The 13,381-nt window shown below is 42.7% G+C and overlaps 1 protein-coding gene across 38 annotated transcripts in view; it reads right to left on the bottom strand.

Moving 5' to 3' along the window:
- The window catches only part of PPIG (peptidylprolyl isomerase G), a 58,427-nt gene that overhangs the window by 25,264 nt on the left and 19,782 nt on the right, over positions 1–13,381 (bottom strand). For all 38 annotated transcript variants that reach the window (XM_008258714.4, XM_017342915.3, XM_089328205.1 and 35 more), the window contains 2 exons: positions 11,974–12,018; positions 9,484–9,571 (listed from right to left, as the gene is read on the bottom strand). In XM_008258714.4, the coding sequence (XP_008256936.1) occupies positions 9,484–9,571; positions 11,974–12,018 (133 nt within the window). The remainder of the gene's footprint in view (positions 1–9,483; positions 9,572–11,973; positions 12,019–13,381) is intronic.

Genomic DNA, 13,381 nt, shown 5'->3' on the forward strand with positions numbered 1-13,381 from the left:
CGCCTGGGTTCAAATCCTGATATAGTTGTTTTTTTTTTTTTTTTTTTTTTTTTTTTTTTGACAGGCAGAGTGGACAGTGAGAGAAAGAGACAGAGAGAAAGGTCTTCCTTTTTGCCATTGGTTCACCCTCCAATGGCCGCCCCGGCCTGCGCGCTGCGACCGGCGCACCGCGCTGATCCAATGGCAGAAGCCAGGTACAGAATCCGGTGCCCCGACCGGGACTAGAACCCGGTGTGCCGGCGCCGCAAGGCGGAGGATTAGCCTAGTGAGCCACGGCGCCAGCGGCTGATATAGTTCTTGATTCCAGCTTTCTACTAATGCACAGAAAGCAGGTGATGACTCAAGTAGCTGGGTCCCTGCCACCCACAGTTGAGACCCAGCTGAGTTCCCACCTCCTGGATCTGGGGCACAGTCTGGGCTGTTGTGAGCTTCTGGAGGTAAACTGGCAGATGCCGAGATTTCTTTCTATATCTGTCTTGCAGATAAAAGAAAACTTTTTCCTGAACACTTCATGTACTTTTTTAAAAAATTTACTTATTCACCTGAAAGTCAGAGCCACACAGAGGGGTAGGGGGAAGAGGAGGGGAGGGGGAGGGGAAAAGGGGAGGGGTAAAGGGAGAGAGAGGGAGAGGGAGAGGGAAAGGAAGAGGGAGAGGGAGAGGGAGAGGGGGAGGGGGAGGGGGAGAGGGGGAGAGGGGGGAGGGGGAGGGGGAGGGGGGGAGGGGGAGGGGGAGGGGGGGAGGGGGAGGGGGAGGGGGAGGGAGAGGGAGAGGGAGAGGGAGAGGGAGAGGGAGAGGGAGAGGGGGAGGGGGGGAGGGGGAGGGGGAGGGGGGGAGGGGGAGGGGGAGGGGGAGGGAGAGGGAGAGGGAGAGGGAGAGGGAGAGGGAGAGGGAGAGGGAGAGGGAGAGGGAGAGGGAGAGGGAGAGGTCCTTTAGCTGATGGTTCACTCCCCCCCAACTGGCCGCAAAGGCCGGAGCTGCGCCAATCCTTCTCTTCTGGGTCTCCCATGCAGGTGCAGGAGCCCAAGGACCCAGACCATCCTCCACTGCTTCCCCAGTTAACAGCAGAGAGCCAGACCAGCCAGAAGTGGAGCAGCGAGTCTGGACCTGGCGCCCATATGGGATGCCGGTGCCCCAGGGCGTAAACCCACTACGCCACAGGGCCAGCCCCTATATGTACTTTTTTTTTTTTTTAAAAGATTTTATTTATTTGAGAGGTAGAGTTATAGACAGTGAAAGGTAGAGACAGAGATAAAGGTTACTACTTTCCCAGGCCATAGCAGAGAGCTGGACTGGAAGATGAGCAGCAGGGACTAGAACCGGCACCCATATGGGATGCTGGCGCTGCAGACGGAGGATTAACCTACTGCGCCATGGCGCTGGCCCCCCTTTAAAAACATTTTTTTTTTTAATTTATTTTATTTATTTGAAAGGCAGATTTACAGACACAGATCTTCCATCTGTGGTTCACGCCCAAAATGGCCGCAATGGCCAGGGCTGGGCCAGGAAAGAGACACGAGCCAGCTTCATCCAGGTTCCCCACATGGGTACAGGGGCCCAAGAACTTGGCCCACTTCACTGCTTTCCCAGGCGCATTAGCAGGGAGCTGGACAGGAAGTGGAGCAGATGGGACTCAAACTGAGGCATATATGGGATGCCAGCTTTGCAGAAAGCAGCTTAACCTCCCACACCACAATACTGACCCCTTAATCTTAACATTTTATACAATTAAAGCACAGATCATATTGATATTCAGATATATTCTGTTGGATCCAAACAGAAATGGTTCATATGGTATTCTACAAATAATTAAATTAGCTGCCAAGTTTTGGATACTTTTTTACAAAAAAAAAATCCAAGTTTCAGATTTCTTGGGATAACTGGAAGTTACGGTACCTAGCATGTGACAACAATTGGACAGATTGAATATTCCCATTTTTTTTAACATGAGAATTAATAATTTAGTTTCTTGTCCCAATAGGCTTTGTTATCTGCCTTGACTAGGCTTTTGAATTTATTACACCTGACATCGATTAAACTTCACACTCAAGAGAACTGGACTGAAAGTTGGGACAAAGCCTAAGCATTTTTTAAGCATGCTTAATTTTAAAATTAGTCTGTTTTCCTCATTATAACACTATATTCAATTGAACTTGCTAAAATCACCTAGGAATGTAAAAGCCTAATATGCTATTTTTATATATGTCTTTTACCGGTTACATTCACAGTGCATATATATGAGGAAAACCAGAATTAAAAAGTAACTTTATTTTGGTGCAAAGCATTCTGAACTCAGTGCATTTTTTTATAATACACATTTTCCATGAATTTTTCTGAGGTCCTTGCATGTAATTTGCACTGATATAGTCAACTCTCACTTCAAAGATTTTATATTTGCAAATTCTTACTTGTAACCCCAAAACCTGTGGTGTTTTCATGATCCTTTGCAAAAACATGAGTGGCAAACAAGTGTGTTGGCAAAGATGTGGAAAACTGAAACTCCTATATAATGCTGGTAGGATGTAAAATGGTGCAACTGCTGTAGAACAGTTTAGTGGTTCCTTAAAAAGCGAAATGTAGGGGCCAGCAATGTGGCATACTGGGTGAAGATGCCAACTATGGCGCTGGCATCTCACGTGGGCACCAGTTTTAATACTGGCTCATCCAATTCCGATCCAGCTCCCTGCTAATGTGCCTTGGAAAGCAGCAGAGGATGGCCCAACGTCTTGGGCCCCTGCATCCACGTGGGAGACCTGGATGAAGCTCCTGGCTCCTAGCTTCAGCCTGGCCCAGCTCTGGCCATGACAGCCAGCTGGGAAGTGAACCAGCAGATGAAGATTTCTCTCTGTCCCTTACTCTCTGTGATTCTTTCAAATAAATAAATTAAATAATTAAAAAAAAACCTCTAACTTACAAAATTACCAAATGACCTGGAAACTCCACTTCTAGGTATACAGCTGTAAGAACTGAAAACAGAGACTCCAATGCCAATGCTTATTGCAGTATTATTCAAAATACTGTAAAGGCAGAAATAACCCAAATATCCAGATGAATGAACAAAGAAATGCGTTATAAACATGCAGTGGTAATATTCAGCCATCAAAACAAATGAAGTTCTCATATAGATTAGAATATGGATGAACCTTGGAAGCATGCTAAATGAACAAGATAGACATAAAAAGGCAAATATTGAATGTTATCACTTAAATGAAGTACCTAAAATAGGCAATTCAGAGTTAGAACGTAGATTAGAGATTACCAGGGGCTGAGGGAAAAGGGAAATGAATAGTCTCTGGGATGATCCAATAGTTATGGAAATAGATAAGAGATTGCTGCAAAACATGGTGAATAATAATGACAACTACATAGTTACAAATAGTTAAAATAGCAAAATTTTACATTTAATGCATTATCCAATTTTTTTCCTAAAAAAATGAAGCTCTCTAAGTACCGAAGATGTTTCCTTTAAAAGATACATAAAAAAAGCCACTGTGGCACCGTGGGTAAAGCCACAGCCTACAACACTGGCATCCCATATGGCATCTTGTGTCTGAATGCTCCACTTCCCAGCCAGCTCCCTGCGAATGGCCTGGGAAATACACTAGAACATGCTCCAAGTATTTGTGCCCCTGCCACCCACATGGGAGACTTGGATGAAGCTCCTGGCTCCTGGTTTCGGCCTGGTCCAACACTGGCCATTGCAGCCATTTAGGGAGTCAATCAGTGGCTCGAAGACCTCCCTCTCTTCTCCCCTCTCATTCTAAATAAGTAAATAAATCTTAAAAAAAAAAAATACAGAAAAGGAATGATTATCTAGAAAACAAAGAGAGGAGCTGAGGCTGTGGTGCAGTACGTTAAAGTCCTGGCCTGCAGGGCTGGCATTCCAGATGGGCGCAGGTTTGAGTCCTGGCTGCTCCATTTCTGATCCAGCTCTCTGCTATGGCCTGGGAAAGCAGCTGAAGATGGCCCAAATGCTTGGGCCCCTGCACCTGTGTGGGAGACCCAGAAGAAGCTCCTGGTTCCTGGCTGTGGATCAGCTCAGTTCTGGCCGTTGCAGCCATCTGGGGAGTAAACCAGTGGATGGAAGACCTTCTCTCTCTCTCTCTCTCTCTAACTCTAACTCTACCTCTACCTCTCTTTGTAACTCTTTCAAATAAAATAAATCTTAAAAAAAAAAAAAAAAGGAAAGAAAACAAAGAGATAAGGAGAAGTCAACACTCTGAGGGAAGATTCTTAGACTACCAAAAAAAATTACATGAACATAAGCAGGAGTTTATTTATGGCTAGAAAGATCTAAGAGAAGATAATAAAATGGTAATACTCTTTTACTGAGGATATGGTAAAATTAGCACATAGTTACTTCTGATGCTACAGTCAATTTTACTTCCTTCTGAAAATCCTTCTCAGATTCTAATCATATATGAAAATGCCAAATTGTGTAAATATTTCACTAAGTAAACTTTTTATCAACTTAAAGAAATTTTAAAAATACATCAAACAGAAGATATAACAATATTCATCTGAAAACTGGGATGTAGGGGTATTTGACACAGCAGTTAAGGCTCTACTCCCAATTTCAGCATGCTGCTAAATCAAAATCTGGGAGGCAGCAGTGATAGCTCAAGAAATTAGGTCCCTCCCCTCACATACGAATCCCAGAATGAGTTCCATGCTCAGGGTTTCAGCTTGACCAGGCCCAGCTGTTAGAGGCATTTCTAGCAGATGGAAAATCTTTGACTCTATCTGCTTTTCAAATAAAAAAAATGAAACAGAAAGCAAATCAAATGTCCAAAAATGAGATTAATAAAGCATAATATAGTCAAATAATGGATTAATGTGTAATTATATACAAAGATTTATATTATATCCAGATGTTGATTATAAAGCAAAATGCAAGAGGTAACAAAGCTTTTAAAAATTCATAAAGACTGGGGCCAGCATTTGTGGTGCAATGTGCAAAGCTGTAGTAAGTAAAGCTGCTGCCTTCAATGCAAAGATCCCATATGGGCATCAGTTTGAGCCTCAGCTGCTCTACTTCTGATCCAGCTCTCTGCTAATATGCCTTGGAAAACAGCAGAAGATGGCCCATGTCCTTGGGTCCACATGGGGCACCTGGAAGCTCTAGCCTGGCTCAGCCGTGGCCACTGCAGTCATTTGGGGAATAAATCAACAGATAGAAGATTTCTCTTTCTCTTCCTCTCTCTAACTCTGCCTTTCAAAAAATAATTAAATCTTTAAAAAAAATCAGACTTATTCATGTAGGGGAAGCTGGCTGAATAAACTACAGTATATATACACAGACGACAGCACTATGCAGCTGTAAAACTACAGTATATACACAAAGACATTACTGTACAGGTGTACAATAGAATGATCTGGGGCCAGTGTTGTGGCATAGTGGGTAAAGCCACTGCCTGTTGCATCCCATATGGGTGCTGGTTCCATTCCTGAGTGTTCCATTTTTGATCTAGCTCCCTGCTAATGGCCTGGAAAAAGAAGAAAAGATGGCCCATGTACTTGGACCCCTGCTACCCAAGTGGGAGACCTGCATGAAGCTCCTGGCTCCTAGCCTCAGCCTAGCACAGCCCAGGCCACTGTGGACATCTGAGTAGTGAACCAACAGATGGAAGATATCCATCCTTCTCTCCCTCCCTCCCTCCTTCTCCTCTGTCTGTAGCTCTTTCAAATAAATACATCTTAAAAAAATTATCTCTGGGGGCCAGTGCCTTGATGCAGTAGGTTAATCCTCAGCCTGTGATGCCGGCATCCGATATGGGTGCCGGTTCTAGTCCTGGCTGCTCCTCTTCCAGTTCAGCTCTTTACTATGGCCTGGGCAAGCAGAAGATGGCCCAATTCCTTGGGCCCCTGCACCTGCGTGGGAGACCAGGAAGAAGCACCTGGCTCCTGGCTTGGGATCTGTGCAGCTCCAGCCTTTGCGTCCATTTGGGGAGTGAACCAGCGGAAGGAAGACCTTTCTCTCTGTCTGTACCTCTGTCTGTAACTCTACCTCTCAAATAAGTAAATAAATCTTTAAAAAATTATCTCTGGATGAACTGATTTCAACAATATTTTGTTATGTGAAAAATCAAAAGAATATAGATAGTATGCCAGCTATTCTATAGTAAATAAACTGAAGTTAAGATACTACTTGGCATGCCTGCATCCCCTACTGTACTGCCTGGGTTTGAGTCCTGGCTCCACTCCCAATTCTACCTTCCTGCTGATGCATAGCCAGGTAACAGAAGGTAGTGGTTCAAGTGATTGGGTCCCTGCCCCCATACAGGAAACCGAGACTAGACTCCTGGAAGCCACGTACAGCCTGCCTTAGACCCAGCTGCTGCAGATATTTGGACAATGAACCAGTGGTTGGGAGACTGGATAACAAATCTGTCTCTCTGCCTTTCAAATAAATACTTTAAAAAGAAGGGAAAATAAGAAAAAATTGGTTTACATTTGCAAAAAAATGCAAGATGAACCAGAAACAAATGAGGCTGAATACTAACATGGATGGGTATGAATGGGCTGAACAAAACGGGGGAATGGGTACAGAGTAGGGTTGGGTAGAAATGATAGTTCTTTTTGTTTTGACCTTTGGAATCATGTTACTATTTTATAAATATACAACACCCCCCCCCCCCAAAAAAAGCAAAAACAAATCAAAATGGCAAGGTAGGAGGGAGAACAAAATAAAATGTAATCAGAAACAAAGCTAATATACTTGGTGAGTTACAAAACATCATAAAAAAAGTACTAACACAGGCCAATTTTAAATGTCATTTTAATCACCTATTCTCACCCTAAAAACAAAACATAACTATAAATAATGAACTTTAGTTAGTAGGTTCTTTTGCATAGTACTATAGGATGGTAACTGTGTATTGACAACTCAGCAAACGTGTAGAAATACTGAAAGTAAAAAGAGTCAGATTTCTCACTGCTGATGGGATTAACAAATTTGCAACAGAGGGGTGGTGCTGTGGCATAGTAAGCTAATAAGCCTCCGACTACAGCGCCAGCATCCTCTATGAGCACAGTTCATGTCCCGGATGCTCCTCTCTGATCTAGCTCTCTGCTATGTATGGCCTGGGAAAGCAGCGGAAGATGGTCCAAGTACTTGGGCCTCTGCACCCACATGGGAGAACAGAAACTCCTGGCTCTTGGCTTCAGATAAGCCCAAGTCCAGCTGTTGCGGCTATTTGGGAAGTGAATTGGAGGATGGAAGACCATTCTCTCAGTTTCTCTTCTCTCTGCTATAGCTCTGCCTCTCAAATAAATAGATAAAAATCTTTAAAAAAATATTTTTGGAACAGCGAAATACTGGAATAATTCAGGAGAGGGGCAGGCAGGCATTTAGTCTACCAGTTATGATGCTGGCATTTCACATCTGAGCACCTGAGTTGGATTCCCAGCTCTGGTTCCTGATTACAATTTCTTGCTAATACAGACTGTGGAGGGCAGCAGTAGTGGTTTGAGTGATTGGGTTCCTAGCACCCCAAGTGGGAGACAGGGACAGTTTTTTTGGTCTCAGCTTCAATCCTGGCCATTGCAGGTAGCCAGCAGATGGGAGCCCTATTTCTCAAACAAATAAATAAAAATTAAAACAACAACAACAACAAAAGATTTCAAGGTTATTGAAGAAGATAGCAAATCTTCATGCACAGTACAGCATAAAAAATATTAATATTACTGACAAGAGCTTTGTTACAATTATTTTATAGGCAGAACTGGAGAACTTTTAGTAGCATTAACTTTGTGTTACAAATAAATTTTAATGTGTAGGTGAATTCATAAAGCCTGGGAATAATGACATCAGGTTTATTTTACTTACATCCCTTTTCCCATTAAAATTATCCCTCAAAATTTATGCATAGATGACTCCTTCCTGAATAAATTACTACCATGATAACTGCGAAACAATAACTTTTATAACTCTACCATTCCCTTATACATATAATATATATGTGTATACATATATACATATACATATATTAGCTGACATGCTACTAAGGAACAGCTTTCCCTTCTCCCTTTTAACTTATTCCTTTACCTACAATAATTCCCCCATCTACTGGGGATGCATTCACCTCTAGCAGATGCTTGAAACCAAGGATAACAAGAATGCCAACATATACTATGTTTTTTTCCCATATTTATTATAAAGTTAATAATACAACAAATATAATAATATACTTTTCTAAAAATTATGGTCTCTCTCAAAATATCTTAATTGTACCATACTCACCCTTCTTCTCGTGATGATACAATGCTTATATGAAATGAGGTAAATGACACAGGTATATGATATAGTGTTAAACTACTACTTAAGAGTTACTTGAGGGGGCCGGTGCTGTGGTGCAGTGGGTTAACGCCCTGGCCTGAAGCGCCAGCATCCCATATGGGCACCAGTTCGAAACCTGGCTGCTCCACTTTCTGTCCAGTTCTCTGCTATGGCCCGGGAAAGCAGCAGAAGATGGCCCAAGTCCTTGGGCCCCTGCACCCACGTGGGAGACCTGAAAGAAGCTCCTGGCTCCTGGCTTCAGATCAGCACAGCTCCAGCCGTTGCGGCCATCTGTGGAGTGAACCATCGGATGGAGGACCTCTCTCTCTCTCTCTGCCTCTCCCCTCACTGTGTAACTCTGACTTTCAAATAAATAAATCTTAAAAAAAAAAAAAAAAAAAAAAAAGTTACTTGAACATAGCACTGCAATACCCAAAGAGTGATCCGACAACCAAGACAGCTACCAGGCAGGCAGTGTATCCATGCTGTATACATTGCACAAAGGGGTGGTTTATAAGAGGTGATTCATGCTCCTGGCAGGACAGTGTGAGATTTCATCGTGCTACTCAGAATGGCACATAATTTAACTTATGCATTATTTATTTTTAGAATCTTTCACTTAATATTTCAGAGTATGGTTAATCATGAATAACTGAGACTAAGAAAAGGGGAACTGCAGATAAGGAAAGACTATAAGAACATCATTACAGACTCTGGGATTCCTATTTGATTGTAACTTGATACCATTATTTTCTTTTTCTTGATGCTCATATTGTCTCAATTTAGCCAGTGGGAACCCCCCTAACCTGGCTCTTGTGTCCTACTGACAAGTCTCCATCACTTGAAAAATTTCAGCACCACAGTTCAGCTCCCCACCCCACCCTGTTTTTTTTTTTTAAGGGGAAGGGTTTGTTGAGGGAAACCAGACAGACCGGAGGGAAGGGGCAAAGAAGGAAAACAGGGAAAAGGAGAGCATAAGAGAGATCAAGAGAGAGAATGAGAGAGAGAGCGAGCGAGATCAGGAGATGGAGAGAAAGAGCAGCTTCCTCCTTTAACAATTTTCTCTTCAAGAATTATTTACCTTCTTCATTCAATTATCCCACCTTATGAATTTCTCCCCTGCTTACTAATGATTAATGGCAGGTACACAGAAAAACAAGAGACAATGAATGGGGTATTTTAAATCATCAGATCATAAATACTTACATGAAGAATTGTGAACCATTTGTATCTTTCCCTCTGTTGGCCATTGACAAGAGAAACTCTTTGTTGTGTTTAACAGCGAAACTCTCATCTATAGAGAAGCAACACTGTTATATTATAGACACAATCTCCAAAAAACTTCACTTTCATTCTTCTTCAGACACAACTTAAGACAACAAAGGTAGGTTATAAAGAAAGGATCAAATATGAGTCAATTTCCCTTCCTGTAAGTTTAGATTAGAATATTAAATTTTCCTATTTATTGCTTATAAAAACCAAAGCCTTTATGAATTTCCTGTCTTTCCACTTATCTTGTCCTGTACAATTTTTAGAAAAGACAACATAACTGTTGGCTTATTTAAACAAAACACAAAACTTTCAGAAGAAACCAAGGAAGAAAACAGATGGGACTGGTGTTGTGGCCCACTAGGTTAAGCTGCCATCAGCTTAACACTGACACCCCACATGAGCACTGGTCTGAGTTTTGGGTGCTGCACTTTGGATTCTACCTGCCTGCTAAGAATCTGAAAAGCAGGGGAAGATGGTCCAAATACTTGGGCCCCTACCACTCACATGGGAAACACGATAGAGTTTTAGGCTCCTGGCTTCAGCGTGGCCCAACCCTGGCCATTGTGGCCATTTGGAAAGTTAAACAGCAGGTGGAAGATCTCTAACTGTGCCTTTCAAATAAATCCTGAAAAAAAGAGGGGGGAGCATTGTGGTATAGCAGGTGAAACCACCATCTGCAGTGCCAGCATCCCTTGTGGGTGCCAGTTCAAGTCACGGGCGCTATACTTCCGATTCAGCTCCCTGCTGGAATCAATCAATCAATCAATCAATCAATCTCTCTCCCTCCCTCCTCCCTCCTCCCTCTTTCTTTCTTTCTTTCTTTCTTTCTTTCTTTCTTTCTTTCTTTCTTTCTTTCTTTCTCTCTCTCTCTCTCTCTCTCTCTCTCTCCCTCCCTCCCTCCCTCCCTCCCTCCCTCCCTCCCTCTCCCCCACCCTGTAAACAAGAAAACCTGAATTAGAAAATAAGTCTCTTTTAGTACAAGAAAACTTGAAATCCGTAATTCTTAATATACATTTCCATGAACTTTTTAAAGACCCCTTCATATGCATGGATTTCAAAAATTTTTTGTAGCAAAATAAACTTTATTTTTTATTTTTATTTTTTTAAAATTTTTGACAGGCAGAGTGGACAGTGAGAGAGAGAGAGACAGAGAGAAAGGTCTTCCTTTTGCCGTTGGTTCACCCTCCAATGGCCGCAGTGCTGCGGCCGGCACATTGCGCTGATCCAAAGCTAGGAGCCAGGTGCTTCTCCTGGTCTCCCATGCGGGTGCAGGGCCCAAGCACTTGGGCCATCCTCCACTGCACTCCCGGGCCATAGCAGAGAGCTGGCCTGGAAGAGGAGCAACTGGGACAGCATCTGGCGCCCTGACCGGGACCAGAACCCGGTGTGCCGGCACCGCAAGGCGGAGGATTAGCCTATTGAGCCACGGCGCCGGCTACTTTATTTTTAATTGCATTTACCACCAACCTTTCTGAAGTACTCTCATAATATTTAGTCTAGACTCATTAAGTTAACCTTTGCCATAGTATCACCTACTGCAAAGAGGTGATTAGTATATGATTAGATTAGTATATGAAAACAAAACCTATGGAATTTGAAACAAAATTTTACTGACACCCAAAGTGAAAATTGGGAAAAAAATTATTTCCACATTCGCATGCTTGCATTTGTCAAAATGATCTTCACACCGATAAAAATTACAGAGAAAAAAACATAAATTTGGGGAAAACAGTCAAATTTCAGCATACCAAGAGAATTTTAAAAATTTACAGAGAAAAATATCTAAAATTTGAATTTTATGACTAAGAAATATTGCTGAATCTTTTAGTGAACAAGTTCTTAATCTAGCACTACATTTCTAAGATTTTAGTGTAGATCATTGAAACTCCTCAAATAAAATGATATATTAATGTTCCAAACACAAACTTACCTTTATAAAAAAAAGTATCATACAGAATTTTCCACAAGAAAATTAACCTTCAGATGAGCTGCAGGTAGTTGAATATTAGTATATTGTTTAATGAATAATCTTGTTGATTCAAGAAAGAATGACCAAATGGTGAACATCTGGCACTTGGTTAAGTTGCAACTTGTGAAACCTGCATCTCATATTGGATTCCCTTGCTGGAATCCAGTTATTTTGTTTCCAATTTAGTTTCCTGCTGATGTACCCCCTGGGGGGCAGCAGGTAATGGCTCAAGCACCTAAGTCCCTACCACGTATGTGGGAGAACAAGACAGAGTTCCAGGTTCCTAACTTTGGTCTGGCCCAGCCTGGGCTGTTGTAAGCATTTGTGAAGTGAACCTGTGGAGGGAAAAATCCCTCTCTGTCTCTCTGCCTTTCCAATAAAATAAAATACATAAACATTTAAAAAAATAATGAAATGAATAAACTAGAAAACATTAAAAATATAAATATTTTCACCTTCAAAAAATCCTCCATAAATAGATTCTCCTCCTCGTCCATTTCCTAAAAATGAAAAACACAGACTCAGAACCCTAAAGGTAATAAGTTCCTTAAAACTGCTGTCTAAGCAAAGTACTTCTTACAAAGTAAGTACTCAAGACTTTTATTTATTTATTTATTTATTTTTAAATTTTTTTGACAGGCAGAGTGGACAGTGAGAGAGAGAGAGAAAGGTCTTCCTTTGCCGTTGGTTCACCCTCCAATGGCCGCCGCGGCTAGTGCGCTGCGGCAGGCGCACCGCGCTAATCCGATGGCAGGAGCCAGGAGCCAGGTGCTTTTCCTGGTCTCCCATGGGGTGCAGGGCCCAAGCACTTGGGCCATCCTCCACTGCACTCCCTGGCCACAGCAGAGAGCTGGCCTGGAAGAGGGGCAACCGGGACAGAATCCGGCGCCCCAACCGGGACTAGAACCCGGTGTGCCGGCGCCGCTAGGCGGAGGATTAGCCTAGTGAGCCACGGCGCCGGCCAGTACTCAAGACTTTTAAACAATAGTATTCAAAATGTTCACGGAAAATCATTACAAAAAATGTGACAAAGTCTATTAAGATAGGTAGAAACTAGAGCTCAGATTCTGATGATGATTAGACAGGTTTTTTAAAGAGAATTAAGATATAACATGTATTTATTTATTTCAAAGATTTATTTATTTGAAAGGCAGAGTTACAGAGAGGCAGAGAGTAAGAGAGTGAGAGAATGAGAGAGAGAAAGAGAGAGAGAGAGAGATCTCCCATGCACTGGTTCACTCCCCAAATGGCCGAAGCTACGCTGACCCGAAGCCAGGAGCCTGGAGCTTCTTCCAGGTCTCCCACGTGGGTGCAGGGGCACAAGTGCTTGGGTCATCTTCCACTGCTTTCCCAGGCCAAAGCAGAGCTGGATCAGAAGTGGAGCAACCAAGACTCAAACTGGCGCCCACATGGGATGCCAGCACTGTAGGTGGTGGTTTATCTGCTACACCACACCACTGGCCCCCAAAATGTGTCTTTAAAAGCACAGTTTTAAGGGACTGGTGCTGTGGCACACCAGATAAAGTGGAAACAATGATGCCAATATCCTATGTGAATGTCGGTTCCAGTCCTGGCTGCTCAATTTCCAATTCAGCTCCCTGCTAATGCACCTGGGAAGAATCAGAGGATGATCCCAGTGCCCGGGCCCCTGCATACACATAGGATACCCAGATTAAGCTTGTGGCTTCTGGCGTCAGCCTGATGAGCCCTGGCTGTTGCGCCCATTTGGGGAATGAAACAGTTGATGGGTGATCTCTTTCTCTCTGTTTCCCTTCCCCAAAAACTCTGCCTTTCAAACAAGTAAATAAATAAATCTTATAAAAAAAAAAAAGATATTTGCATCAATCGTTTTACAATAAAGAG

The sequence above is a fragment of the Oryctolagus cuniculus genome, chromosome 3 (assembly GCF_051225735.1).
Source record: "Oryctolagus cuniculus isolate XC-2025 breed Fujian yellow rabbit chromosome 3, ASM5122573v1, whole genome shotgun sequence".
Taxonomy (NCBI): domain Eukaryota; kingdom Metazoa; phylum Chordata; class Mammalia; order Lagomorpha; family Leporidae; genus Oryctolagus; species Oryctolagus cuniculus.